Below are 27,657 nucleotides of genomic sequence, written 5' to 3'. Positions count from 1 at the left end.
TGTCTAGACCAGTGATGGCCAACCTATGACACACATATATTATTATATATTATATATATAATATACGCGTATATTATTATATTATTCATTATTCGTGACTACATTGAAACTAGAATAGAGAGAAATCAGCATGGAAATTGCAAGAGGTCCCATAGATTGTTGTACATGGAAATAAGGGTAGTAAATAGTTTTGATTTATTAAATACAGTTATATATTAAAATTATATATTTTTGTTATTTAAACTATACATATTGTGAAATTATGGGGTTTTTTTTCCTCAAAGTGACACATCACCCAAGTCATGCTAGGTTTTTTGGTGAATTTTGACACACCAAGCACAAAAGGTTGCCCATCATTGGTCTAGACTGTCGATTTAATCCAGTTCAGAACCCCTTTAATTGCTGGGGAAGTCTGGGATCTGCAGTTTTGCAAGGCCTTTGCTGGCTGGATGAGAATGCCGGCCTGTGCTGCCCATTTATACCGAGATGTCTATATTTAAAGCTCTCTCTTCCTCCAAGTAAACAGTTGGCTTCAGAAGCCACAAAAAGGCTTCCGGTGGAAAACAAAAACGCTGGCTTTCTGGCTTTTGCAAAAGTGGAAAACGCCCGGCCTCTCCCTCCATCCCTCCCTCCCTCCGATCCCAAACCCTCCCATTCCGATCCCAGGCAGGAATGCCCAAGGCGTGCTCTCTGCACATGCCCAGAGGCACCCTTTCTCTCCCAGGCAAGTCCAAGGGGCTCCTCTGTGGACGTTTCCTGGCTCTACAAACAAATGCCGAGAAAGAGCCCAAAAGTGGGAAAGAATCCCTGCGGAGAGAAATTATTATTTTATTATGTCACAGCAAACAAAATAGACATATTGGATTTCGTTTCACAAAATCACAAGTCGAACACTTCCCAAGTGTCTAGGACTGTGTGATGTCTTATTATTATTATTATTATTATTATTATTATTATTATTATATTATTTTATTATGACACAGCAAACAAGATAAACATACTGGATTTCGTTTCACAAAATCACAAGTCGTACACTTCCCAAGTGTCTAGGACTGTGTGATGTATTATTATTATTATTATTATTATTATTATTATTATTATTTTATTATGACACAGCAAACAAGATAGACATGCTGGATTTCGTATCACAAAATCACAAGTCGAACACTTCCCAAGTGTATAGGACTGTATGATGTATTATTATTATTATTATTATTATTATTTTATGACACAGCAAACAAGATAGACATGCTGGATTTCGTATGACAAAATCACAAGTCGAACACTTCCCAAGTGTCTAGGACTGTATGATGTATTACTATTATTATTATTATTATTATTATTTTATGACACAGCAAACAAGATAGACATGCTGGATTTCGTTTCACAAAACCACAAGTCGAACACTTCCCAAGTGTCTAGGACTCTGTGATGTATTTTCCGATTATTATTAATATTATTATTATTATTATTTTATTATGACACAGCAAACAAGATAGATATGCTGGATTTCATATCACAAAACCACAAGTCGAACTCTTCCCAAGTGTCTAGGACTGTGTGATGTATTTTCGGATGATGCGTGCAGATCCCAGCAGGGTGGCCTTTTGCAGTTGGCAGATCGTGATTTTGTCAATTCTATTGTTTCCAAATGCCGGCTGAGATCTTTTGGCACGGCACCCAGTGTGCCCATCACCACCGGGACCACCTGCACTGGTTTCTGCCAGAGTCTTTGAAGGTCAATCTTGAGGTCCTGAGAGCGGCTGAGTTTTTCCTGTTGTTTTTCGTCAATGCGACTGTCACCTGGGATGGCAACATTCATGATCCAAACCTTTTTCTTTTCCACAACTGTGATGTCTGGTGTGTTGTGTTCCAGAACTTTGTCAGTCTGGATTCGGAAGTCCCGCAGTATGTGTTGTCGAAGTTGTGTTGCGTTTCCTTACTTAGTTTATCCATACCTCACCACCTCTGGGGATGCCTGCCATAGATGTGGGCGAAACGTCAGGAGAGAATACTTCTGGAACATGGCCACACAGCCCGAAAGACATACAACAACCCCGTCCCACAGTATCTTTGCGTGCTCATTTTCCAATACTTTTGCAGGTTTGTGATCCCACCAATTCTTTGCTCCTGGGAGGTGGTACTTGAGGCATAAGTTCCAATGGATCATTTGGGCCACATAGTTGTGCCTCTGTTTGTAGTCTGTCTGTGCGATTTTCTTACAGCAACTGAGGATGTGATCCATGGTTTCATTGGTTTCCTTGCAGAGTCTGCATTTTGGGTCATCAGCTGATTTTTCGAACTTGGCCTTAATTGCATTTGTTCTGATTATTATTATTATTATTATTGTTATTATTATTAATTGCCTTTGTTCTGATGGCTTGCTCCTGGGCTGCAAGGATCAGGCCTTCTGTCTCCTTCTTCAGGGTCCCATTTGTGAGCCAGAGCCAGGTCTTATATTATTATTATTATTATTATTATTATTATTAATTGCCTTTGTCCTGATGTCTTGCTCCTGGGCTACAAGGATCAGGCCTTCTGTCTCCTTCTTCAGGGTCCCAATTGTGAGCCAGAGCCAGGTCTTCTATTATTATTATTATTATTATTATTATTATTATTATTATTATTATTAATGGCCTTTGTCCTGATGTCTTGCTCCTGGGCTGCAAGGACCAGGCCTTCTGTCTCCTTCTTCAGGGTCCCATTCATGAGCCAGAGCCAGGTCTTCTCCTTATCAGCTTTTCCATCAATTTTGTCAAGGAACTTTCCATGCAATGTTTTGTGGTGCCAGCTGCCAGCTCTAGTTTGTAGTGCGGTTTTCTTGTACTGATTCTTTGTCTGCTGTGCTTTGAGCAGTTTCTGATTTTTGACTTCAATCAAAGCAGGTTCTTCACTTTGCTTTATGTATTCTGCCAGGGCATGTTCTTCTTATCATTATTATTATTATGTTATTATATTTTAAGGAGAAAGGAAGCCTTTGCGGCATCAAATAATGAAAGGGAGAGCTCAAGCCAGGCAAGGCCCACATTGGGGAAGCTGGGCTGGAAAAGGCAACTTTTGGGGGGCGGAAGGAGACCCCATGGGAGGGCCAGCCTGTGCCAAAGCAAAGCCCAGGATGGATGGGAGGAAGGAGGAGAGGGAAGAGGAAGGAAGGCTAAGATATCAAGAGATCAGCACTTCGAGGAAAGTGCCCGGAGACGGCAGGGAAGGGCAGGAAACCGGACCCGAAAGGATCGCGTCACATATCCCGGCCTCAGCATCTTGAGGAAAGAAAGGAAAGAAGACTGGAAGCAGGAGCAAAGCAAAGGAATGAAGCAAAAACAGCCTCCAACATAAGAAAGATGTGTAGGGTTCCGCGTTCAGAAGCCATTGAAATCCACAAGATGCCTGTGGACAACTTCAACAGAAAGGAGGAAACCATGAAAATGAACAAAATCTACCAGTATTAAAAAACTCAAAAATCAAAACAGTAAATAAGAAGCAACACTCTGAGACACGGGAACTAGGGGCAGTTAACAAAGAATGCCCCCAGGCAGGAAGGAGCCAGTAGATGAAGCCATTCAATGCTAATTAGGGTGATTAATTGCAACATTTACGCTGGCAAGAGTTTTTCCCTCACCTTGGACTTCCCACAGATATATATAAACCTTCCTTGCTGAGTTTTTTCGTACCTCACAACCTCTGAGAATGCCTGCCAGAGATGTGGGCAAAACGTCAGGAGAGAATGCTTCCGGAACATGGCCAGACAGCCCGGAATACATAAAACAACCCGGTTCAGCGTTTATGGGGTTAGAAGACCTCACAAAAAGTGGAAGGGAAAATATAGTGGATCTATTGTGCCGAGGAACGTTTTGCAGGGATTAAAATAGCGACGGATACTATTAGTAGTAAAGGTAAAGATTTGCCCCTGACATCAAGTCCAGTCGTGTCCGGCTCTGGGGGTTGGGGCTCACCTCCATTCCTAAGCTGAAGAGCCGGCGTTGTCCGTAGACGTCTCCTAGATCATTGGTCGGCATGACTGCGTGGAGCATCATTACCTTCCTGCCAATAGGAGCAGTACCTATTGATCTACTCACATTTGCATGTTTTCGAACTGCTAAGTTGGCAGAAGCTGGGGCTAACAGCGGGAGCTCACTCTGCTCCCTGGATTCGAACCTGCGACCTTTTGGTCCGCAAGTTCAGCAGCTCAGCCCTTTAACATGCTGTGACACCGGGGTTCCCAAATAATAATAATAATAATAATAATAATAATAATAATAATAATAATAATGGGTGCCGTGCCAAAAGATCTCAGCTGGCATTTGGAATAATTACTAATAATATTGCAGTATAGTGGTCTAGTACAATATAGTAATATATAATGCTTATATTTTGCTATGCTAATAATATAATATGTTTATGAACATATAATATTGATAATAATATTATAATGTAATACCATATAATAATACTACACTATTATAATTGTATATTATATATTACGTGTAATATGACTAATCATTTATAATGCTTATATTGTGCTATGTTAATACAGTAGAGTCTCACTTATCCAAGCTTCTGGATTATCCAAGCCATTTTTCTAGTCAATGTTTTCAATATATCACGATACTTTGGTGCTAAATTCGTAAATACAGTAATTACAACAAAACATTACTGTGTATTGAACTACTTTTTCTGTCAAATTTGTTGTATAACATGATGTTTTGGCACTTAATTTGTAAAATCATAACCTAATTTGATGTTTAATAGGCTTCTCCTTAATCCCTCCTTATTATCCAAGATATTCGCTTATCCAACCTTCTGCCGGCCCGTTTAGCTTGGATAAGTGAGACTCTACTGTACTAATAATAAATGGGATCAATGGGGCCTTCTTGGTGGGGATCCAAACGGGGTTGTTGTCGCCCCAAAATAAAGGTCTCGCGAGGCCTTTCCCAAAATCAACAAGTCTCCAAAATGAGCTTCGGAGAAATACCAAAAAGGCGGGGCCTTTAATACTCAACGGGCCTCCAAAAAGGCCTCCGAAAAGGGTCTCCAAAACCCACTCCAACTCAATAATGACCGGGGAAAGCCTTCCAAAGCTTCCCAAATGGAGAAATCTCAGAGATTCAGCCCAAAAGAAAGGGCCAGGTCTCCCACAGTCTCTCCGGTGGTCTCGATGCTTCTCCAAAATGCAACCCCAAATAAATGATTTTAAAATGTGCTTCCAAATAAATATAGAAATACAGTAGTCTCACTTATCCAACATTCTGGATTATCCAACACATTTTTGTAGTCAATGTTTTCAATTTATCGTGATATTTTGGTGCTAAATTCATAAAACAGTAATTACTACATAGCATTAATGTGTAATGAACTACTTTTTCTGTCAAATTTGTTGTATAACATGATGTTTTGGTGCTTAATTTGTAAAATCATAACCTATTTTGATGTTTAATAGGCTTTTTCTTAATCTCTCCTTATTATCCAACATATTCGCTTATCCAACATTCTGCCGGCCCGTTTATGTTGGATAAGTGAGACTCTACTGTACATTCAATATTTGTATTTGTGGCATTTTAACAATGTTTATGTGTTTTGGTTATTGTGTAACCCGAGAAAAAGGCAGAAGGAGTAAACTTATTATTAGTAGTAGTAGCAGCAAATAGGGGGAAAGGTGGGGTTTCCAAATTTCCAGAATTCACGCTAAATCAACCATCCAAAAGTCTCCAAAATGAATCCCCGGCTTAAAGGGTCACAAAAAGGGTCTCCAAAATCACCCCAAAAGAGTCACAAAAAGGGTCTCCAAAATCACCCCAAAAAGGTCACAAAAAGGGTTTCCAAAATCACCCCAAATACTCCAAAGGTGGGATCTACAAGTCTCACTCAGCCCATCCTTAAGTTTTATTGCTGTGTTTTAACTTTGTCTTATTAATGGTTTGATTTTAATCGTGTGTTTTAATTTTTATTTGTGTGTTTTTGGTATTTTATGTTTTATGTATGTATACTTGTTTTGCATTTGTAAGCCGCCCTGAGTCCCTGCGGGGAGATAGAGGTGGGGTACAAGAATAAAATTATTATTATTATTATTATTATTATTATTATTACAGTAGAGTCTCACTTATCCAACGTTCTGGATTATCCAAGGCATTTTTGTAGTCAATGTTTTCAATATATCATGATATTTTGATGCTAAATTCGTAAATACAGTAATTACTACATAGCATTACTGCGTATTGAACTGCTTTTTCTGTCAAATTTGTTGTATAACACGATGTTTTGGTGCTTAATTTGTAAAATCATAACCTAATTTGATGTTTAATAGGCTTTTCCTTAATCCCTCCTTATTATCCAAGATATTCGCTTGTCCAACATTCTGCCAGCCCGTTTATGTTGGATAAGCGAGACTCTACTTATTATCTTTTGGAGTCTCCAACATTGATCCCAAATCAGGATAGAAAGGGGTCTCCAAAATCGCCCCAAATCCACCCCAAGAGTCTCCAACCATCTCCAAAATTGGCCCCAAAACAGTATCAAGATGTCCAAAAATACAGCCCCAAACAAGAGTCAGAACCCCCAAACAAATGCCTCCTGAAACATATACAAAGGTGGGGGTCTTCCAGCCTTAAGAGGGTCCCAAAGACCCAGCACAGAAGAGCCAAGGGGTCTCCAAAGCCCCCCAAGGCGTGCGTAAAACACTTCCCAAAGCCCAAAGTATTTGGGGCGGTGTCTCTTTAAAACCCTCCCCATAGACACTAAAAGGGGGGGGGGGTCGGGATGCCCCTTGGGGCCCCAAAGAGGGGGCCCCTTTCTCTACTGATACCCCAAAGAAGGGGGTCTCTCTCTGGACTTGATTCCCCCACAAAATGGGCAAAAAAAGGGTCTCCAAAACTCGCCAAGGCGTGCGTACAAGCCCAAACTATTTGGAGAGGTCTCTTTAAAAATCCCTTTTAAAATCCCCCCTCCCAACCCAAATGGGGGGAAAGGGGAACACAAACAAGAGGGGGGGTCTCCTCTATCGGTGCCCCAAATGGGGGGTCTCTCCCTCTCTCGTGGAATCCCCCCGCCCATCCCGAAGACCCCCTCCCCCGCACCGTGCGTAAAAAGGCGCTTCCCAAACCCGAAAAGGTCTCTCTCTGGAAACCCCCCCAAAACCAATACCCAAAAGTGGGGAGGGGGCGCTGTTTCCCAACGGGGCGCTTCCCCGGGCCTCCGACAGGGGTCTCCCTCGCCCAAAGCCCCCCCAAAAGGCCCACCTTAAGGCGCATCCGCCACCGCCGCCTCCTCTTCTTCTGCTCCTCGGAGTCTCCTCCTTCTCCTCCTCCTCCTCCTCCTCCTCCTTCTTCTTCTCCTCCAAGGCTCTCCATCCCCCTTAGGAGCCTCCGCAGTGGGGAGCCCCGAGGACCCCCATCAGGGGCCCCATGGAGACCCCCAAAAAGAAAGGCGAGGCGAGGAAGAGGAGGAGAGCGAGGCAGATGCTTGGCTTCCCCAAAAAGGAGGAGGAGGAGGAGGATCCAGGCAGGCAGGCGACGGAAGTGATGGAAGGCTTTTGGGGAGGGGCCGGGGGCTTGTGCCTCTCCCCCGCCGCTTGGAGGGCAGCCAAAGCCCCCACTCCGGACCCTCTCCTCCCTTTCCCCTTCCAATGGACATAGGCTGCGACCTCCTCCCTCCCCAAAGCCTCCTGCCTTTAGACTTGTTGCTTCCAGTCCCAGGGCTTCTCCAGGTGGGCTGATGGCCAAAATGGCTGGCCGGGCATCTGCCGGGAGGGGTTAGGTGGTGCCCCTCCTCTTCATAATAATAATAATAATAATAATAATAATAATAATAATAATAATAATAATAATAATAATAATAATTAATATTATTATTATCATCATCAAACAGTTAAGAAATCTCACAAAATTTCACATCTTATGTACATGGATGACCTGAAGCTCTATGGGAAAACGGAAACTGAAATCCAGTCTCTGACCAACACTGTCCGAATTTTTAGTACAGTAGAGTCTCACTTATCCAACATAAACGGGCCGACAGAGAACGCTGGATAAGAGAATATGTTGGATAATAAGGAGGGATTAAGGAAAAGTCTATTAAACATCAAATTACGTTATGATTTTACAAATTAAGCACCAAAACATCATGTTAGACAACAAGTTTGATAGAAAAAGTAGTTCAATACGCAGTAATGCTATGCAGTAATTACTGTATTTACGAATTTAGCACCAAAATATCATGATGTATTGAAAACATTGCCTACAAAAATGCATTGGATAATCCAGAACGTTGGATAAGCGAGTGTTGGATAAGTGAGACTCTACTGTACTAATATCAGCATGGAGTTTGGTTTGGACAAATGCTCGACAGTGGCATTGAAGAAGGGAAAAATCATTGAAAGTGAAGGCATAAATATGCCCAATGGCCAAACAATAAAGTGTCACCAACCATAGGCCTAGAAATATCTGGGCATATTACAGCTGGACAACATCAAGCATGAACATGTGAAGACTGTGGTCAGCAAAGAATACACACAAAGGGTCAGAAAAAATCTCAAAAGCAAGCTCAATGGAGGCAACACCATCAAGGCCATAAACACCTGGGCCATACCTGTCGTAAGATATACTGCTGGCATCATAAACTGGACACAGATGGAACTGGACAATTTGGACAGAAAAACAAGAAAACTCATGACCATTCATCACTCACTGCACCCTCTCAGTGATGTTGACCGGCTCTATCTGCCTAGAAGATCAGGGGGCAGAGGACTCTTACAAGTCAAATAAGCAGTCAAAGAAGAAGAACATGCCCTGGCAGAAGATGGAAAGCAAAGTGAGGAACCTGCTTGGATTGAAGTCAGAAATCAGAAACTCCTCAAAGCACAGCAGACAAAAAACCAGTACAAGAAAGCCACACTACAAACTAGAGCTGACAGCTGGCACAGCAAAACATTGCATGGAAAGATCCTTGACAAAATGGAAGGAAAAGCTGACAAGGAGAAGACCTGGTTCTGGCTCACGAATGGGACCCTGAAGAAGGAGACAGAAGGCCTGATCCTTGCAGCCCAGGAGCAAGACATCAGGACAAAGGCAATTAAGGCCAAGATGGAAAAATCAGCTGATGACCCAAAATGCAGACTCTGCAAGGAAACCAACAAAACCATGGATCATATCCTCAGCTGCTGGAAGAAAATCGCACAGACAAACTACAAACAGAGGCACAACTATGTGGCCCAAATGATCCATTGGAACTTATGCCTCAAGTACCACCTCCCAGCAGAAAAGAACTGGTGGGATCACAAACCAGCAAAGGTTGTGGAAAATGAACACGCAAAGATACTGTGGGACTTCCGAATCCAGACTGACAAAGTTCAGGAACACAACACACCAGACATCACAGTTGTGGAAAAGAAAAAGGTTTGGATCATTGATGTTGCCATCCCAGGTGACAGTCGTATTGATGAAAACCATAGGAAAAACTCAGCCGCTCTCAGGACCTCAAGATTGAACTGCAAAGACTCTGGCAGAAACCAGTGCAGGTGGTCCCGGTGGTGATGGGCACACTGGGTGCCGTGCCAAAAGATCTCAGCCGGCATTTGGAAACAACAGATAGTGACAAAATTACGATCTGCCAACTGCAAAAGGCCACCCTATTGGGATCTGCGCGCATCATCCGAAAATACATCACACAGTCCTAGATACTTGGGAAGTGTTCGACTTGTGATTTTGTAATACGAAATCCAGCATATCTATCAATGGTTTCCTTGGTTTCCTTGCACAGTCTGCATTTTGGGTCATCAGCTGATTTTTTGTTGATTTTTTTTTTATTATTATTATTATTATTATTATTATTATTATTATTATTATATTGGTTCTGCAGGGGCGATGCTCCCTAAGCAACACCATCCTGGGAGTTGTAGTTTCACAAAGTCTCTCTACCCACAAGTGTGGGCTTTGTTGTTGCAAGCCCAGCCCAAGGCCAAGTGACAAGAAAACAAAGCGAAATTGGGCTTTCAATCTGCAGAATGAAGAAGAGTATGTTGTCTTGGACCCAAACTGTCACATTCCAGGCCTCAAAGGTCATCCAGTCCACCCCGTTTTCTGTGTTTTGAGTTATTTTTGGGGGCGGCAGAGAATGAAGGGAGCGGCAGCAATCCCATCGTCCCCACCTGAATGCAAAAGTCACAAAACCAGACCTGGGAGGGGCGCAGGGTGGGACTCCTCTGTCCGCTTTGCCTTCATGCCTTTCTCTCTCTGTGTCTTTCTTTCTTTCTTTCTTTCTTTCTTTCTTTCTTTCTTTCTTTCTTTCTTTCTGTCATTCTTTGAACAAAAAAGCATGAATGAACAGGTATGATAAATAACAGCACTCTCTTTATTTTCCTCCCATCAAGGTGTTGAATGGGTCCCTTTGGACTGCAGCACTCATCGCCCCAACCGCTGTCTGGGGAGGATGGGGCTGGTAGTAGAAAATTGAAGGAGGGAAAGGAAAGACAGAAGGAAGGGTGGAAGGAAGGGTGGAAGGAAGGAAGGAAGGAAGGAAGGAAGGAAGGAAGGAAGGAAGGAAGGAAGGAAGGAAGGAAGGAAGGAAGGAAGGGGGGGAAAGGAAAGGAAGGGCAGGTGGAAAGAAGGGATGGGCAAGGAAAGGAGAGGAAAGGGGAGGAAGGAAGGAAGGAAGAGGAAAAGGAGGAGGGAGGAAGAAAAGAAGGAAGGGTGAAAGAAACAGGATGGAAAGAAGGGAAGGAAGGACGGAAGGAAGGAAAGAAGGAAGAGTGAAAAGAAGGGATGGGAGAGGAAAGGAAAAGGGATGAAGGAGGGAGGGAGGGAGGGAGGGAGGGAGGGAGGGAGGGAGGGAGGGAGGGAAGGAAGGAAGGAAGGAGGGAAGAGGAAGGGAAAGAGAAAGGAAGGAGGGGGAATGGAAAAGAAAGAGGGAGGGAAGAAAAAGAGGGAGGGAGGGAAATGAAGGAATGATGAGGGAAACTAATGACAAGGAAAAAGAAGGAGAGAGAAAGGGAAGGAAGAAAGGGTGAAAAGAAAGGATGGGATAGAAAAAGGGAGGAAGGAAGGAATGAAGGGGAAGGAATGGAAAGGAAAGAGGGAGGGAAAGCAAGGAAGGAAGGGTGAGAGAAACAAATGGGAAAGAAAAGGAAGGATGGACAGAAGGAAGGAAGGGAGGGATGCAAAAGAAAATGAAGGGAGACGAAAAGCAAGGAAGGAATGGACGGGAAGAGAAGAGGAAGGGTGGTGTGTGTGTGCGAGTGTGGTGTGGGCTCCGTTTCCAGCCCCAGAGGCTCAAGGCCCGGCCGTGGCGCGCAAGGGGTGGCGCAAGGGGTGCGGGGCTCCACGGAAAGCCAGGCGCGCCAAGGGCTTGCTTTCCACGTGGCACCCCAACAGTGGCTTCCTTATGTCCTGAAAGACAACGGGAGGAGCGCATGGGATTTGGGAGGCGGTTTTTGGGTGTGCATTCCTGGCCCAGAGGCAAGTGCGCACAGGCCCCGCCAGCCTCCAGCGGCAGGAATGTGCCCAAAGGCAGCTTGCCGCCAGCTAGGGTTTGGCTGAGTACTGCCGCTGGGAAGCTCTTTTTGCATGCGTCGATGCGGCCCAATCGATGCATGTCTGGCTCCACTCAAACTGCCCTGGCTCAGCGTTATGAGGTCCTGGGAGATGTAGTTTCCCAAGGCCCATAACCTTCTCAGGGTGCATTCTCACTACCGAATCAATGCGGTTTAGCCCCACTAATGTCAATGTTATGGAGTCCTGGGAGCTATAGTTTCCCAAGGTACGTAGCCTCCTCCGCGTGCATCTACATTGTGGAAAGAATGCAAGCCTGGCACCACTGTAACTGCTACGGCTCCTTGCTATCAAATCCTGGGATCTGTAGCTTTCCAAGATCCGTAGCCTCTTCAGTACATCAACGCTACAGAATCAATGCAAATTTGTCTCTGCTCAAACTGTTGTGGCTCAACGTTATAGGATCCTGGGAGATGTAGTTTCCCAAGGTCCTGGGAGATATAGTTTCCCAAGGTCCTGGAAGATATAGTTTCCCATGATCCATAGCCTCCTCTGGGTGCATTGACACTGTGGGATTAATGCAGTTCAGCACGACTGTACTTGCTACGGCTCCATGGTGTCGAGTCCTGGGAGTTGTAGTTTTGCAAGCTGTGTTTCCTTCTTTGCGTACTCCTTGATGGCGTTTGGGAGACGCACCCAGGGAAAGCTGTGGGCTTTGCCAAACTAGAACTCCCAGGACTGCAAAGCGAAGAGGTGTTAAGCTGCATTCAGTCCAAAGTGTCCAAAGTCTGGCTCTGGACCATTTGGAACAGTCTTCAAAGGCAGCTCCTCACAGTAGTCTATTCGAGATGTACCGTCTGGCTTTAAGGAAAGGAAACCATGGCGAAGACCTCATTTGCGCCCGCCAGTGTCTGTCCCATCGGCTCCAAAATGAAAGGCACCCCTATTTCCATGCCCTTCTGCCCGTCTGCTTGGCCTCTTGGGTCCCGTCCGGCGCATCCGGGCACTTCTCAGCAAAGGCGTTGACAACGACGACAGGCATCTCCACCTCCACCTCCTGCTCCTCGTCAGGGCTCAGGGGGTGATGGAAGCCCACCCCAAACTGGTAGACGGCCGTGCCCAGCGCAGAGCCCACCATCGGGGCCACCACCGGCACCCACCACCAGCCCCGCCCGGCACTGCATAGAAGCACAAAGAAGGAGGACTGCATGATCGGTGCCATGATCTATGGGGGGGGGGGGTCTCCTGAGCGGGGCAGGTGCCTACCTGAACACCTGGGGGCCCCACCCGGCCACGTAGGTGAAGAGCCGCGGGCCCAGGTCCCGGGCCGGGTTGATGGCGCAGCTGCAGTTGGCGCCCAGGGCCAGGCCCAGCGAGACCACCAGCAGCGCCACCCCCAGGGGCTCCAGGCCGGGCGGGATGCGCCGGTTGCGCGGGTCGATCAGCGCCAGGATGCTCACCACCAGCACTGCCGTACCCAGCACCTGCCGGAACAGGAGGGGACACACATACCACTGGCACTGGGCACAGGACCCCCACTGTGGGGGCACAGGGATCCTAGGGCCTCCTAAGAAGCCCACCAAGCTTCCAGGGGTGCCCATGAAGCCCTCCAAGTCTCTTGGGGTTCCCATGAAGCCCTCTTGGGGTTCCCATGGAGCTCTCCAAGCCCTTTAGGGTTCCTAGGAAGCTCTGAGTCTCTTGGGGTTCCCATGGAGCTCTCTTAGGGTTCCCATGAAGATCGTCAAGCTCTCCGGGCCTCCTATGAAGCCCTCCAAGCCTCCGGGGTGTCCATGAAGCCCTCCAAGTCTCTTGGGGTTCCCATGGAGCTCTCCAAGCCCTTTAGGGTTCCTACAAAGCTCTGAGTCCCTTGGGGTTCCCATGGAGCTCTCTTAGGGTTCCCGTGAAGATCGTCAAGCTCTCTGGGCCTCCTATGAGGCCCTCCAAGCCTCCAGGGGGGCCCATGAAGCCCTCCAAGTCTCTTGGGATTCTCATGAAGCTCTCCAAGGCCTATAGGGTTCCTAGGAAACTCTCCAAGTTTCTTGGGCTTCCTAAGAAACTCTCCATGTCTTTTGGGGTTCCCATGAAGCCCTCTTAGGGTTCCCATGAAGATCGCCAAGCCCTTTGAGGTTCTTAGGAAGCCCTCCAAGTCTCTTGGGGTTCCCATGAAGCCCTCCAAGCCCTTTAGGGTTCCTAGGAAGCTCTGAGTCCCTTGGAGTTCCCATGGAGCTCTCTTAGGGTTCCCATGAAGATCGTCAAGCTCTCCGGGCCTCCTATGAGGCCCTCCAAGCCTCCGGGGTGCCCATGAAGCCCTCCTAGCCTCCTGGGGTTCCTAAGAAGGACTCCAAGCCCTTTGGGAGTCCTAAAAAGCTCTCCAAGACTCCTGGAGTTCCTAAGAAGGTCTCCAATCCCTTTGGGAGTCCTAAGAAGCTCTCTAAGTCTCATAAGGTCCCTAAGAAGGTCTCCAAGCTCTTGGGACCAAAGGAAAATTGTCCCCATGAAGCTCTCCAAGTCTCCTGGGGTTCCTAAGAAGGTCTCCAAGCTCTTGGGACCAAAGGAAAATTGTCCCCATGAAGCTCTCCAAGTCTCCTGGGGTTCCTAAGAAGGTCTCCAAGCCCTTTGGATTCCCAAGAAGACGCTCTTCAAATCTCTTGGGCTTCGTTCCTCTGAAACCCTCTTGGGCTTCCTAAGAAGGTCCCCAGACTCTTTGGGATTCCTAAGAAGAAGCCCTCCAAGCCTCCTGGGCTTCTTGGGCAGCTCTCCGAAGCGGGAAGGGAAAGAACAGCCCTCTCACCTGGTCGAAGAAGCCGTTCCAGAGCGACAGGTAAGGAGCCGGGTACGTGGCAAAGATGGAGGCTGTTTCACGGGGCCCAGTCACCGCCAGGGTCCCGTTGCTGTAGTGGTGGATGGCATCTGTGAGGGAGGACAGAAGAGGAAGTGAGGCAGCTTCCATTGAGCAAATGCAACCCTGCAACTGCTGACAACTCACAGAGCTCGATAGGGACCGTCTTTATGGTCCCTTTGTTGTAGCACAGCAAGCGTCAGAGGGTTTGTCAGAGAATGAGGGGGATTTTGGGTTCCAAAATTAAGTGTGTGTGTGATTGGAGAGAATTACAGGCCTCAGATCACAGAGAATTGCAGGCAGTCGAGACCGAGGCAGAAGAGGCCGGTGTTGATTCCTAGGCAACCAGGGAAAATGAAAGTCATTGGGCTGATGGGGAGTTTTCCCGGGAAACTAGATTAGGCCTGAGAACTGCGGGAGTAAAAACAGACAAACTGGATATTCTCACCAAATCTGTGTGAAGACCTTGAAGTCCAGGTGTGTTTGGCATGATGTCATGGGTGCCTGGACGGGCTTAAATTAAGTGGTTTGGCTTCAAGCCTCCCTTAATCAACATTCTTAGATAGTATCACTGGACTCTGGTGTGTTGCTGGGTGCAAAAGGTGTTTCAGTGCTAGAGTGCAACACCACACTGATAACATTTTGACATTTCCTCGAGTTCCTGGAAGGAGTTAATGCATGGCAACAGGCTGGGGTGGTGAAACAACTGTGCCGGGATCCCAAACCTTCCCATTAAATACCAATACAAAGAGGCGTGTTACCATAGTACAGGATGTAGACGGTGCCCGCCCCCACGAAGGCGCTTGCGATCTGGACGACGGAGAAGATGGGCAGCTTCCACCAAGGGCACTGGGCCAAAAGGCACATGGCCAGCGAGAAGGCCGGGTTCAGGTGCCCCCCTGGAACAAGAAAGAAAGATAGAAAGAAAGAAAGAAAGAGCCTTGCAATGCACAACAATGCCTGCAGAGACACAACACGGTGCAATAAGACCTTGGCATCAGCCATGCATCGCTAGGACAGTACAAGAGCAATTCGACTGCAGGAAAACAAGCTTATTAATGGATTATTGCTTATTAAAGCCCTCATTTTCAATGACTTTGCAATGCAACTATACTTGGAAAGGCACAATGCCAGTGCAATATGGCCATAGCATCAGCCATGCATCGCTAGAATGATACAACGGCAATTTGACAGCAGGAAAACGGGCTTATTAATAGATTATTACCAAAAAAAACAAACCCCATTTAATGCAAAACAATGCCTGTAGAGCCACAATGTCATGCAATAAGGCCATGCAGCCATGCATCGCTAGGATGGTATAATGGCAACTGGGCTGCAGGAAAAGGAGTTTATTGATTATGACTAAAAAATAAACCTCATTTTGATGACTTTGCAATTAAAGCAATGACTGCAGAGCCACAATGTCGTGCAATAAGACCATCGTGGGAACCATGCATTGCTATGATGCTATAATGGCAATTGGGCTGCGGGAAAAGGAGTTTATTGATTGATTATGATTAAAAAATCAACCTCATTTTGATGACTTTGCAATTAAAGCAAAGCCACCATGTCGTGCAATAATTGCAGGGCCACAATGCCGTGCAATAAGGCTTTAGTGGGAGTCATGCATCGCTATGATGCTGTAATGGCAATTGGGCTGCAGGAAAAGGAGTTTATTGATTGATTATGACTAAAAAATCAACCTCATTTTGATGACTTTGCAATTAAAGCAATGACTGCAGAGCCACAATGTTGTGCAATAAGGCCATTGTGGGAGCCATGCATCGCTAGGATGGTATAATGGCAATTGGGCTGCAGGAAAAGGAGTTTATTGATTGATTATGACTAAAAAAATAAACCTCATTTTGATGACTTTGCAATTACAGCAAAGCCACGATGTTGTGCAATAAGGCCACAATGCCGTGAAATTATTGCAGGGCCACAATGTCGTGCAATAAGGCCTTAGTGGGAGTCATGCATCGCTACGATGCTATAATGGCGATTGGGCTGCAGGAAAAGGAGTTTATTGATTGATTATGACTAAAAAATAAACCTCATTTTGGTGACTTTGCAATTAAAGCAAAGCCACAATGTCGTGCAATAAGGCCACAATGTCATGCAATAATTGCAGAGCCACAATGTCGTGCAATAAGGCCTTAGTGGGAGTCATGCATTGCTACGATGCTATAATGGCAATTGGGCTGCAGGAAAAGGAGTTTATTGATTGATTATGACTAAAAAATAAACCTCATTTTGATGACTTTGCAATTAAAGCAAAGCCACAACGTCGTGCAATAAGGCCACAATGTCATGCAATAATTGCAGAGCCACAATGTCGTGCAATAAGGCCTTAGTGGGAGTCATGCATTGCTACGATGCTATAATGGCAATTGGGCTGCAGGAAAAGGAGTTTATTGATTGATTATGACTAAAAAATAAACCTCATTTTGATGACTTTGCAATTAAAGCAAAGCCACAACGTCGTGCAATAAGGCCACAATGTCATGCAATAATTGCAGAGCCACAATGTCGTGCAATAAGGCCATTGTGGGAGCCATGCATCGCTAGGATGGTAGAACGGCAATTGGCCTGCGGGAGAAAGGGATTTTTGATGGATTATTACTTTTCAAAGCCCCTCATGTCCAATCCCCTTGCAACGCTTGGAGAGCAACGATGCCGTGCCATAGGTCAATGCCGGTAGCCCTGTGTCGCCATTTGGCATGACGGGGTGACAATGCCGTGAGTCACAGCTTCAGGTGACGGAGGGCCGAAGGTCGGTGGAGATAAGGCCAATTGGGGGAGATAAAGGCTGAAGGGGATCTGTTTGCAGAGCGATTGCAACAAACCATGGGTACAGAGGTCCGGTGGGCCCCGCGTCCCAAAAGGCCGGATGGGAAACTGAGGCGTCTCAAAGAGAACGCAACCCGGGAATGCGGTCCAGGAAGAAAGAGAGGTTTCCGAATGTGGGTCCTCACCTGAGACGCCCCCCGAGATGTGGATGGCCACCATGACGCTGATGCCGCCCGAGAAGGCCGCGCTGAAGTAGCCGCCCTTGGCGCCCGCGCTGGTCACCGACTGCGCCGCCCCGCTCAGCGTGATCACCTGGGAGCAGAGAGAGCGGGCATCCGCACGGCCGGGTTAATGCGCTTCAGCACCACTTATTTATTATTATTTATTTACAGTATTTATATTCCGCCCTTCTTTCTCACCCCGAAGGGGACTCAGGGCGGATCACATTGCACACATATAAGGCAAACATTCAATGCCTTAACATAGAACAAAGACAGAGACAAACGCAGGCTCCGAGCTGGCCTCGAACTCATGACCTCTTGATCAGAGTGATTTGTTGCAGCTGGCTGCAGCTGGCTGCTCACCAGCCTGCGCCACAGCCCGGGCCCACTTGAGACTGCTGTGGCGCTCTGCCAGATCTATATGCTGGATTTCGAATCACGAAATCACAAGTTGCATGCTTCCCAAGAGTTTAGGACTCTGTGATTTATTATTATTATTATTATTATTATTATTATTATTATTATTATAGTAGAGTCTCACTTATCCAACATAAACGGGCCGGCAGAATGTTGGATAAGCGAATATGTGGGATAATAAGGAGGCATTAAGGAAAAGCCTATTAAACATCAAATTAGTTTATGATTTTACAAGTTAAGCACCAAAACATCATGTTAGACAACAAATTTGACAGAAAAAGTAGTTCAATAAGCAGTAATGCTATGTAGTAATTACTGTATTTACGAATTTAGCACCGAAATATCACGATATATTGAAAACATTGACTACAAAACACATGTTGGATAATCCAGAACGTTGGATAAGCGAGTGTTGGATAAGTGATACTCAACTGTATTATTATTATTATTAACAACATTGAGGCTGGGTGGCCATCTGTCAGGGGTGCTTTGTTTGTGCTTTTGGTGCACAAAGGCCGAAGGGGGTTGGACTAAATGGCCCAAGGGTTTTTTTTCAACCCTCTTTATTATTTTGATGATATAATAATAATAATAATAATAATAATAATAATAATAATAATAATAATAATACAATAGAGTCTCACTTCTCCAACATAAATGGACCGGGAGAACTTGGATAAGCAAATATCTTGGATAACAAGGAGGGATTAAGGAAAAGCCTATGAAACATCAAATTAGTTTATGATTTTACAAATTAAGCACCAAAACATCATGTTATACAACAAATTTGGCAGAAAAAGTAGTTCAATAAGCAGTAATGCTATGCAGTAATTACTGTATTTACGAATTTAGCACCAAAATATCACGATATATTGAAAACATTGACTACAAAAATGGCTTGGATAATCCAGAACGTTGGATAAGCGAGGCTTGGATAAGGGAGACTCTACTGTAATTATTGTATTTACGAATTTAGCACCAAAATATCACAATATATTGAAAACATTGACTACAAAAATGGCTTGGATTATCCAGAAGCTTGGATAAGCGAGTGTTGGATAAGTGAGACTCTACTGTAATAAGAAAACAAACGTTATTTATAACCGGCCACCATCTCCGCACAGGGACTCGGGGCGGCTCACAATGTTACAGAAGTAACAACACAGATACAATTAGCACAACATACACAAATAATAAAGCAAAAGTTAAAACAAAAGTGAACACAAGAGTAATAAAATCAAACAACCACCAATACAATTCAGTCAGCTTCAAAGGTGGGGGGACTGAAGCAGCAAGAAAAAGATAGAATATAAATATCCAATATAAAGATAGATTATAAATATAAATGCTGTAAATAAATAAATAAATAAATAAATAAATAAAATCATTAGATTAAAAAACCCAGATAAGAGGGACCTAGTGAAATTCATGATGACGATGATGAGTCAAAAGCCATTCCTGAGGTAATTTCTTCGCCCTCAGAATTTCCCGCCTTTTCACAATATAAATATCTAATATAAAGAGAGAATATAAATATAAATGCTGTAAATAATAAATAAATAAATAAATAAATAAATAGAATCATTAGATTGAAAAACCCAGATAAGAGGGACTTAATTCATGATGATGGTGATGATGATGATGAGTCAGAAGCCATTCCTGAGGTAATTTCTTCTCCCTCAGAGTGAAAAGGCGGGAAATTCTGAGGGGGAAAAATTTACCTCAGGAATGGCTTCTGACTCATCATCATCATCATCATCATCATCATGAAGTTTACTAGGTCCCTCTTATCTGGTTTTTTTTAATCTAATGATTCTATTTATTTATTTATTTATTTACAGCATTTATATTTATATTCTCTCTTTATATTAGATATTTATATTGTGAAAAGGGGGGAAATTCTGAGGGCGAAGAAATTACCTCAGGAATGGCTTCTGACTCATCATCATCATGAATTAAGTCCCTCTTATCTGGGTTTTTTAATCTAATGATTCTATTTATTTGTTTATTTATTATTTACAGCATTTATATTTATAATCTATCTTTATATTGGATATTTATATTCTATCTTTATCTTGCTGCTTCAGTCCCCCCACCTTTGAAGTTGACTGAATTGTATTGGTGGTTGTTTGGTATTATTACTGTTGTTTCAACTTTTGCTTTATTATTTGTGTATGTTGTGCTAATTGTATCTGTGTTGTTACTTCTGTAACATTGTGAGCTGCCCCGAGTCCCTGTTGGGAGATGGTGGCCGGGTATAAATAACGTTTTTTTATGATTACAGTAGAGTCTCACTTATCCAACACTCGCTTATCCAACATTCTGGATTATCCAACGCTTTTTTGTAGTCAATGTTTTCAATATATCGTGATATTTTGGTGCTGAATTCGTAAATACAGTAATTACAGTAGAGTCTCACTTATCCAACACTCGCTTGTCCAACGTTCTGGATTATCCAACGCTTTTTTGTAGTCAATGTTTTCAAGATATCGTGATATTTTGGTGCTAAATTCGTATACAGTAATTACAGTAGAGTCTCACTTATCCAACACTCGCTTATCCAACGTACTGGATAATCCAAGCCATTTTTGTAGTCAATGTTTTCAATAGATCGTGATATTTTGGTGCTAAATTCGTATACAGTAATTGCAGTAGAGTCTCACTTATCCAACACTCGCTTATCCAAGCTTCTGGATTATCAAACACATTTCTGTAGTCAATATTTTCAATACATCGTGACATTTTGGTGCTAAATTCGTATACAGTAATTACAGTAGAGTCTCACTTATCCAACAGTCCCATAAACAATACACATTTTAATGTGTATCTTTAATAGTATTTTAATACTATTTTAATATGTGTCTTTAATATATTACTAATAATAATACAATATACAGTAGAGTCTCACTTATCCAACACTCGCTTATCCAACATTCTGGATAATCCAAGCCATTTTTGTAGTCGATGTTTTCAATAGATCGTGATATTTTGGTGCTAAATTCGTATACAGTAATTACAGTAGAGTCTCACTTATCCAAGCCTCACTTATCCAACGTTCTGGATTATCAAACACATTTCTGTAGTCAATGTTTTCAATAGATCGTGATATTTTGGTGCTAAATTCGTATACAGTAATTACAGTAGAGTCTCACTTATCCAACACTCGCTTATCCAAGCTTCTGGATTATCAAACACATTTCTGTAGTCAATATTTTCAATACATCGTGACATTTTGGTGCTAAATTCGTATACAGTAATTACAGTAGAGTCTCACTTATCCAACAGTCCCATAAACAATACACATTTTAATGTGTATCTTTAATAGTATTTTAATACTATTTTAATATGTGTCTTTAATATATTACTAATAATAATACAATATACAGTAGAGTCTCACTTATCCAACACTCGCTTATCCAAACATTCTGGATAATCCAAGCCATTTTTGTAGTCGATGTTTTCAATAGATCGTGATATTTTGGTGCTAAATTCGTATACAGTAATTACAGTAGAGTCTCACTTATCCAACAGTCACTTATCCAAGCTTCTGGATTATCCAACGCGTTTTTGTAGTTGATGTTTTCAATACATCGTGATATTTTGTTGCTAAATTCGTAAATACAGTAATCACTCCATAGCATTACTGCGTATTGAACTACTTTTTCCGTCAAATTTGTTGTCTAACGTGATGTTTTGGTGCTTCATTTGTAAAATCATAACCTAATTTGATGTTTCATAGGCTTCTCCTTAATCCCTCCTTATTATCCAACATATTCGCTTATCCAAGCTTCTGCCGGCCCATTTAGCCCAACCGTGTCATAGGTTGGCCATCACGGGTCTAGAGGCATCCCGAGAAGGTGGTAGGCCTTGCAATACTACAAATCCCGGGCTTCTCGTAGTACAGAGGCCTCCGGAGAAGGCCGTGGGCCTTGCAAAACTACAACTCCCGGGATTCTGATTGCATACATCCATGGCAGGCCAAGCGGGGTCAAAATCCATTAATTCTGTAGTATAGAGGCACCCAGAGAAGGCCGTGGGCCTTGCAAAACTACAACTCCCGGGATTCTGATTGCATACATCCATGGCAGGCCAAGCGGGGTCAAAATCCATTAATTCTGTAGTATAGAGGCACCCAGAGAAGGCCGTGGGCCTTGCAAAACTACAACTCCCGGGATTCTGATTGCATACATCCATGCCAGGCCAAGCGGGGTCAAAATCCATTAATTCTGTAGTATAGAGGCACCCAGAGAAGGCCGTGGGCCTTGCAAAACTACAACTCCCGGGATTCTGATTGCATACATCCATGGCAGGCCAAGCGGGGTCAAAATCCATTAATTCTGTAGTATAGAGGCACCCAGAGAAGGCCGTGGGCCTTGCAAAACTACAACTCCCGGGATTCTGATTGCATACATCCATGCCAGGCCAAGCGGGGTCAAAATCCATTAATTCTGTAGTATAGAGGCACCCAGAGAAGGCCGTGGGCCTTGCAAAACTACAACTCCCGGGATTCTGATTGCATACATCCATGGCAGGCCAAGCGGGGTCAAAATCCATTAATTCTGTAGTATAGAGGCACCCAGAGAAGGCCGTGGGCCTTGCAAAACTACAACTCCCGGGATTCTGATTGCATACATCCATGCCAGGCCAAGCGGGGTCAAAATCCATTAATTCTGTAGTATAGAGGCACCCAGAGAAGGCCGTGGGCCTTGCAAAACTACAACTCCCGGGATTCTGATTGCATACATCCATGGCAGGCCAAGCGGGGTCAAAATCCATTAATTCTGTAGTATAGAGGCACCCAGAGAAGGCCGTGGGCCTTGCAAAACTACAACTCCCGGGATTCTGATTGCATACATCCATGGCAGGCCAAGCGGGGTCAAAATCCATTAATTCTGTAGTATAGAGGCACCCAGAGAAGGCCGTGGGCCTTGCAAAACTACAACTCCCGGGATTCTGATTGCATACATCCATGGCAGGCCAAGCGGGGTCAAAATCCATTAATTCTGTAGTATAGAGGCACCCAGAGAAGGCCGTGGGCCTTGCAAAACTACAACTCCCGGGATTCTGATTGCATACATCCATGGCAGGCCAAGCGGGGTCAAAATCCATTAATTCTGTAGTATAGAGGCACCCAGAGAAGGCCGTGGGCCTTGCAAAACTACAACTCCCGGGATTCTGATTGCATACATCCATGGCAGGCCAAGCGGGGTCAAAATCCATTAATTCTGTAGTATAGAGGCACCCAGAGAAGGCCGTGGGCCTTGCAAAACTACAACTCCCGGGATTCTGATTGCATACATCCATGGCAGGCCAAGCGGGGTCAAAATCCATTAATTCTGTAGTATAGAGGCACCCAGAGAAGGCCGTGGGCCTTGCAAAACTACAACTCCCGGGATTCTGATTGCATACATCCATGGCAGGCCAAGCGGGGTCAAAATCCATTAATTCTGTAGTATAGAGGCACCCAGAGAAGGCCGTGGGCCTTGCAAAACTACAACTCCCGGGATTCTGATTGCATACATCCATGGCAGGCCAAGCGGGGTCAAAATCCATTAATTCTGTAGTATAGAGGCACCCAGAGAAGGCCGTGGGCCTTGCAAAACTACAACTCCCGGGATTCTGATTGCATACATCCATGCCAGGCCAAGCGGGGTCAAAATCCATTAATTCTGTAGTATAGAGGCACCCAGAGAAGGCCGTGGGCCTTGCAAAACTACAACTCCCGGGATTCTGATTGCATACATCCATGGCAGGCCAAGCGGGGTCAAAATCCATTAATTCTGTAGTATAGAGGCACCCAGAGAAGGCCGTGGGCCTTGCAAAACTACAACTCCCGGGATTCTGATTGCATACATCCATGGCAGGCCAAGCGGGGTCAAAATCCATTAATTCTGTAGTATAGAGGCACCCAGAGAAGGCCGTGGGCCTTGCAAAACTACAACTCCCGGGATTCTGATTGCATACATCCATGGCAGGCCAAGCGGGGTCAAAATCCATTAATTCTGTAGTATAGAGGCACCCAGAGAAGGCCGTGGGCCTTGCAAAACTACAACTCCCGGGATTCTGATTGCATACATCCATGGCAGGCCAAGCGGGGTCAAAATCCATTAATTCTGTAGTATAGAGGCACCCAGAGAAGGCCGTGGGCCTTGCAAAACTACAACTCCCGGGATTCTGATTGCATACATCCATGCCAGGCCAAGCGGGGTCAAAATCCATTAATTCTGTAGTATAGAGGCACCCAGAGAAGGCCGTGGGCCTTGCAAAACTACAAGTTCTGGGATTCCCATTGCATTCAGCCATGGCAGGCGAAGTGGGGTCAAACTGTGCTAATTCTCCAGTGTAAACGCACATCCCGATCCGACTGTCTCCCCGTCCCGTCCAGGGTCGCTGCCCACTGTTATTCCTTCACCGGTTTAATCCAAGATGCTTGTTTGTTTTGGGGTTAAAGATATACCAAGAGGCGAAGGGACCGGCTGAGCGTGAAAGGGCCAAACACCCTCTTGAACATGCAGCATGGCCATGCTGGGACGGGCGGTTTCCCAAAGTCCATGAAAAGGGGCTCAGCCCCAGGCCATGCTGGGACGGGCGGTTTCCCAAAGTCCATACAAACTTTCTCTGGGTGCATCTGCACTGGGGAATGAATGAGTGCAGTCTGGCACCACTGCAAAGTGCCAGGGCTCAGTGCATTGGGATCCTGGGATCGGTAGTTTCCCAAGGTCCGTACGAGCTCTGCCTTTGTTGCTTAATTCATGGCTCCTTCTGGGTCTTTTGAACTACAGCTCCCATCCTCAAAGGACTAATAATCAGGGATTGATGGGTTTTGCATTACAAGAGGGACCACTGGGTTAGAGAAAGCAAAGCTGGCTATTATTATTATTATTATGACACAGCAAACAAGATAGACGTGCTGGATTTCGTATCACAAAATCACAAGTCGGACACTTCCCAAGCATTTAGGATTGTGTGATGTATCATTATTATTATTATTATTTTATTATGACACAGCAAACAAGATAGATATGCTGGATTTCGTATCACAAAACCACAAGTCGAACACTTCCCAAGTTTCTAGGACTGTGTGATGTATTTTCGGATGATGCGTGCAGATCCCAGTCGGGTGGCCTTTTGCAGTTGGCAGATCGTGATTTTGTCAATGTCTATTGTTTCCAAATGCCGGCTGAGATCTTTTGGCACGGCACCCAGTGTGCCCATCACCACCGGGACCACCTGCATTGGTTTCTGCGAGAGTCTTTGAAGTTCAATTAATAATAATATCACACAGTCCTAGACACTTGGGAAGTGTCCGACGCGTGATCCAATTCAACAGCCAGCAGAGTTTCTGCTGTGGACTCATCTTGTTGTGTTTAAATAATAATAATAATAATAATAATAATAATAATAATAATAATAATAATAATAATACATCACCCAGTCCTAGACACTTGAGAAGTGTTCGACTTGTGGTTTTGTGAAACGAAATCCAGCATATCTATCTTGTTTGCTGTGTCATAAAATAATAATAATAATAATAATAATAATAATAATAATAATAATACATCATACAGTCCTAGACACTTTGGAAGTGTTCGACTTGTGATTTTGTCATACGAAATCCAGCATGTCTATCTTGTTTGCTGTGTCATAATAAAATAATAATAGTAATAATAATAATAATAATAATAATAATAATAATAATAATAATAATAATACATCACACAGTCCTAGACACTTGGGAAGTGTTCGACTTGTGGTTTTGTGATACGAAATCCAGCATATCTATCTTGTTTGCTGTGTCATAATAAAGTAATAATAATAATAATAATAATAATAATAATAATCAGAAAATACATCACACAGTCCTAGACACTTGGGAAGTGTTCGACTTGTGGTTTTGTGATATGAAATCCAGCATATCTATCTTGTTTGCTGTGTCATAATAAAGTAATAATAATAATAATAATAATAATAATAATAATCGGAAAATACATCACACAGTCCTAGACACTTGGGAATGTTCGACTTGTGGTTTTGTGAAACAAAATCCAGCATATCTATCTTGTTTGCTGTGTCATACAACGTCGTTGTGTCAATAATAATAATAATAATAATAATAATAATAATAATAATAATAAATCACACAGTCCTAGACACTTGGGAAGTGTTTGACTTTTGATTTTGTGATACAAAATCCAGCATATCTATCTTGTTTGCTGTGTCATAATAAAATATTAATAATAATATAATAGTAATGTGGGAAGAATAATGATGATGATGATGATAATAATAATAATAAAAATAAAAATGCGGGACTCACAATGAGGATGAAGACCCCCAGGGCCTCAGCCAGGCACTGCCGGAGAAGGAGGCTGCGGATCCGGACTCGGGTGCGAAGGGCGGCCAGGAACCGGGCGTAGGTCATGGCCGAGAGTCAGCTGTGGAAGGAAGGAAGGAAGGAAGGAAGGAAGGAAGGAAGGAAGGAAAAGAGGGAGGAAGAGCGGGCCCTCCTCCCCTGGGGCTCATACACCCCTCCGGCCACCCTTGATGGCCACTGCCAGGTGCTGGTGCTGGTGCGGATACACAGGAGCGATGCGCCCAAGGAGAGGGCCAAAGGGCACCGGGCTTGGGCCAGGGCCAAGGCACGCGTGGCGCCGCCACCCAGGAGGAGGAGGAGGAGGGTGGAGTGACCGCCAGGCAGAGTCCAGGGCGGGACCGGACAGGATGGACGGGGCCTGGACTCCAGCTCCTAGCATCCCCGGCACTCCCAAAGCCTCCCACCCGCCAGGCAGAGGGAACACCGGAGAAGGGGTGCTCTTGAACTGCCTTGGCTCTCTGCAACGGAATCCCGGGATCTGTAGTTCTGCAAGGTCTTCAGAGTGCAAATTGTTAATGTGGGATTTGTGTATTGATAGTGTTTAAATGCAATTTGTGCCATGCTTGTGTTGCAACTGATTGCATCATCCAGAATGTACCATAGTGTGGAAAGAGTTAATGGCCAAGAAGCTATGATGTCCTTGATGTGTGGCTGGAACTAGGGAGTATCCAGACACAAGTGTTTGTGCATAACAATTGCGTCAGTTCAGTTGGGAACCCCTTTGGACCCCTTGAAGTCACCTAGTTTGAGGTCAGTGCAGGGGGTCCTAAAACGCACCCAGTCTGACCGAATTCCTGCCAGGCAGGAAGACACCGTCAAAACCCTCCTAAGAGATGGCCATACAACCCCTGGATCCGAGGGTTAGAGGTCTTCCTCAGGAAGATATGGGGAAAATTTAGAGTTTGTATATGTAGAAGGTAAGGGGGGAAAAACCTGTAAAAGAAACAATGGGATTTTGGAAATAAATATTGTAATTGGCTGGTCTGGGGTGAAGGTGAAGGGTCACAAAAGGTAAATAATATGAGTATGTCATATAGTTAGAGAGTGAAAATACTATAGGAGCTATGATATACATAACTCTGTATTGCAAATTTGTTAAAGAATGTATAAGTTTTAAGTACTGAATATGTAAAATTCACAATTTTTCAATAATTTAATTTAAAAAAAAAACTGGAAAAAAGAAGAAGTCGCCCTCAAAGGCCATCCAGTCCAACCCCATTTCTGCCAGAAGGAAGACACCATCAAAACCCTCCCAACAGATAGCCATCCAACTCACTGAATCACAGAATGCTCCAGTTGGAAGAGACCCCCAAAGGCCATCTAGTCCGACCCCATTTCTAAGAGGTAGGAATATCCAGTTTTAATGGTCCGGCAGACTCTGAATCATAGACTCCTAGACTTAGAAGGGGCCCCCAAAGGCCATCCAGTCTGACCCCGTTTCTGCCAGGATGAGGACACCATCAAAGCCCTCCTGACAGATGGCCATCCCTCGCCGACACACTCCCCAAGGTCTGCCTTAGTTCCGGTGAGAACCTCCAT

The 27,657-nt window shown here is 44.5% G+C and overlaps 1 protein-coding gene across 2 annotated transcripts in view; it reads right to left on the bottom strand.

Annotated features, from left to right (window-relative positions):
• The window catches only part of atp8b2 (ATPase phospholipid transporting 8B2), a 64,977-nt gene extending 37,421 nt beyond the window's left edge, over positions 1-27,556 (bottom strand). Inside the window, exons 1-5 of one of the 2 annotated variants that reach the window (XM_062965026.1) lie at positions 26,062-27,556; positions 17,292-17,418; positions 15,078-15,215; positions 14,269-14,387; positions 12,744-12,961 (exon numbers count right to left, since the gene is read on the bottom strand). In XM_062965026.1, coding sequence (XP_062821096.1) covers positions 12,744-12,961; positions 14,269-14,387; positions 15,078-15,215; positions 17,292-17,418; positions 26,062-26,166 — 707 coding nt within the window. In that variant the 5' untranslated portion in view covers positions 26,167-27,556. Of the gene's footprint in view, positions 1-7,232; positions 7,758-12,743; positions 12,962-14,268; positions 14,388-15,077; positions 15,216-17,291; positions 17,419-26,061 lie in introns of those variants that run through there. The other variant, XM_062965028.1, reaches the window with a different exon arrangement.
• Between the last annotated feature and the right edge of the window lie 101 nt (positions 27,557-27,657).

The sequence above is a fragment of the Anolis carolinensis genome, unplaced genomic scaffold, assembly GCF_035594765.1.
Source record: "Anolis carolinensis isolate JA03-04 unplaced genomic scaffold, rAnoCar3.1.pri scaffold_14, whole genome shotgun sequence".
NCBI lineage: Eukaryota > Metazoa > Chordata > Lepidosauria > Squamata > Dactyloidae > Anolis > Anolis carolinensis.
The sequence above is the reverse complement of the archived record's forward strand: the minus strand, read 5'-3'. Positions and strand labels throughout refer to the sequence as shown.